General features: G+C 42.6%; 1 protein-coding gene across 1 annotated transcript in view; it reads right to left on the reverse strand.

Moving 5' to 3' along the window:
• Positions 1-166: 166 nt before the first annotated feature.
• Positions 167-2,980, reverse strand: part of LOC118420778 (putative L-lysine 2,3-aminomutase aq_1632) — a 13,510-nt gene continuing 10,696 nt past the window's right edge. Inside the window, exon 9 of the mRNA XM_035827765.1 lies at positions 167-1,801. Coding sequence (XP_035683658.1) covers positions 1,583-1,801 — 219 coding nt within the window. The 3' untranslated portion in view covers positions 167-1,582. The remainder of the gene's footprint in view (positions 1,802-2,980) is intronic.

The raw sequence follows: 2,980 nt of genomic DNA on the forward strand, positions 1-2,980 counted from the left end.
CTGAGCATTGAGGTCAATCTAAAATTACATTTCAAAACATTTCCAATTTTTCTTCCTTTTTCTATTTTTTATCATGTCCAGAACCATTTTTATTACCATCACTAAAAACAACATCATTCCTGGAAACGCCATGAATAATCAAGTCACTACAAAAGATACAGAAACATAATTGTGCCTACTGCAAAATAAGCAGTTTATTATTTGTTTTGCCCTGAGCCGCAATGGATTGTACAGCGAATTCTCAAAGCAAGATTTCCGCTTACAAAGGGGAATATACATGTATTTCTCTTCATCCCATGGGGAAGTATATATAAGACATAGCATCTCAAGATACTTGGATGTTAGATGTTGCGCTTGAATCGCTGTCATGCACAGCTTTACAAAACACCCAAACAGTGGTACCCTGTCGACTCTTTGTTCACTTCACCAATTTCCAAGAAACTCGCTTTCAAAGTCTTGATACGTCATTTCACCCGTGAATCATGTTAACACAATCACAGACTTAACATGATGGTTACATTGAACATTCAAAAATGTTTTAAAAACAACTATTATTTCTTGCTACTAAAACAATACATGTATTGTTATGCACATTTCTTTCATACGCCGCAAATACATTTCATATAGTCCCATTTTTGTTCCGCAAATACATTTCATATAGTCCCATTTTTGTTCCCATTCAAAAACATAGCAAGACAAAAGAGTAGTACAAATGTAATATCATAACAAACAGTAGTAGGTAATGATTAGATTACAATAAACATATATATACAGTTGTTACAGTATGACCTTTCATTATATGGCATTTATCAATGGCATATAAGTAAACTACAGGCTACACAGGTCTGGTTCACACTTCTGGCACACTAAACCTTCACATAGATATACCAAAGGATAGAGTTCCTTCCGATTCAGTGGGGTGCCGCTTTTTGCCCTTATTAATACTAATAGGCGCCGTATTTTTTTTATACATGGTCCCTCACTGTAGGATATACCTAAAAATCCTTTGGAAAATGATACCTCAAAGCCTCCTTTAGGCTAACAACAAACGATACTAAACTTTTCTAGCAGTAACGTACTAACAGACTAATATAACAATAATAATAACAACAGAACAACATTGTTATAGGAATGAACAGTAAATGACACAATTAGAACACTCTAATGCCCTATTGTGAGGACATAAAGAGTGATGATAGCTTGACTACGTCACGACCGAAACATCCAGGTTGTATGCGTTTGACGTTTCTCTGAGTACAGTGATTACGTTATTTTATTATTTCATGTGAACCACAACCTTCTATTGCCTTGAATCATTGCCCCTTGAATTTAGCTATATACTTCAACCTCAAACCGGCTACCGACAGAATCTATAGTTTCTACTACTTTTCTACAAGGAGTTGGACCAGAGCATGTTGAACGAAACGGCAAAGCTGTCACGTTATGGCACAACTGGTGACCCTTCTTGTTGGAGCACTGTTGCCAACCATGAGTAAAATCGACTGGCTTTCATGTTGAATTGCACTTGGAAGTTTGGTACAAAGATGCCTGAGTTGATAACGTTAACTTGTCGTCTGCTGAGTTAGTCTTTTGGGGGGAAGATGTCCTCACATCTGTACTCCATCCCGGGAGAGTAAGGGTACAAGTTTCCGGAGGAGTTCTCCTCTCTCTCCAGGTTTTTCAGCTCGTCCTCGAAGAAGAACTTTTCCTGCCCGAAGGCCGGTTTGAGCTGGTCCAGCCAGGTGGCCTTCTCGTCATACTGAGCGTGGAAGATCTGGTGCGTCCAGTCCGGGTTCCTTCCCTACGGGGACACAGGAATATCATGGGTGTTACAGATTCCACTCAATATCAGTACACATTTGTATCAGGTATAAATGTTTGGCGATATCATCTTCCAAGCCCCTGTCGCAAATCTTCGACCATACTTCTTGTTCTCCAGCACGTTGTCTGATTCGTAAATCTACCATATCTGTCATTTATATCTAATGGGAATCGGTGACTTGCGAACCGCCTCAAAAATCGTGCAATGGTCGAGAGAACCCCGCGGGCGTATCACTACCGAAAATGTCATCAAGAGCTTGCAGACTGGTCGGCCAACCGATACTGTGTGACAGGTTGTTGACGTGCAGCAATCGTCTCTAAAATATTGTTTAAATGCTGCTCTCCAAGGAGATCTCTTCAGTGTCACCGACGAAAGATAACGATGTCCTCTGAAACGTCTAACCGTTTCCAAAATCGATATCATACCCAGTTTCTTGAGTAACTGCTTTTTGCCATATCTTATTACTTGGATGTCTAACCTTCATCGACGCACTGCGAGGTCATTTTGATAACTCAAGGTCACCCCGACCAATCGAATGGGGACATCCCTCGCGAATGTGCACACTCCTCTAGAGAATAGGACACTCCTCGACTTTCAAGGGGGCGCTCCTCTTGGAAAGGGGATGTTTCTCCCTCAATTAGGGGGCGCTCCTCCGGAAATGGTATGGTCATCGGGCATAGGGGACGTCCCTCCAACACCCCCGCCGGCCCGTGGAATCGGCCGCTAACCCGACAAATCCCTTTCTAGTTCATCTAAATCACAACATCCAAAACTTTAACCCCGTCAGTGCTCTCGACAAACGTCATACCTCGCCAGGTAATGATAGTTTTTTATTAAAAATTGAGGCATGTTGGAAAAAAAGCCGCCCGCGCGGCAGAACATCACCAGTCTTCAGTGTTAAAATGGCGGCGTACCGCACGCCCGGCAAGCAAAACATCGAGTTTTAGCTTGAATATCCGCGTGCTTGTCGAGTTTTAAGGCCTCCCTCCCTAACACACGTACATGGGAGAAGTTTCTAACACGATGTCAGGCGTAGTTATCTGTTATGGCTTGTGAAAAGTGCCGCGGTTTACTGGAAACGCCCGGTATTACGGCTTACCGTGACAGAGACCCGGCGCCCGTACGTGTGCTGGGGAGGGAAGCCAGTCTCGACAAGCA

Source organism: Branchiostoma floridae, chromosome 8 (assembly GCF_000003815.2).
Source record: "Branchiostoma floridae strain S238N-H82 chromosome 8, Bfl_VNyyK, whole genome shotgun sequence".
Classification (NCBI taxonomy): Eukaryota; Metazoa; Chordata; class Leptocardii; order Amphioxiformes; family Branchiostomatidae; genus Branchiostoma; species Branchiostoma floridae.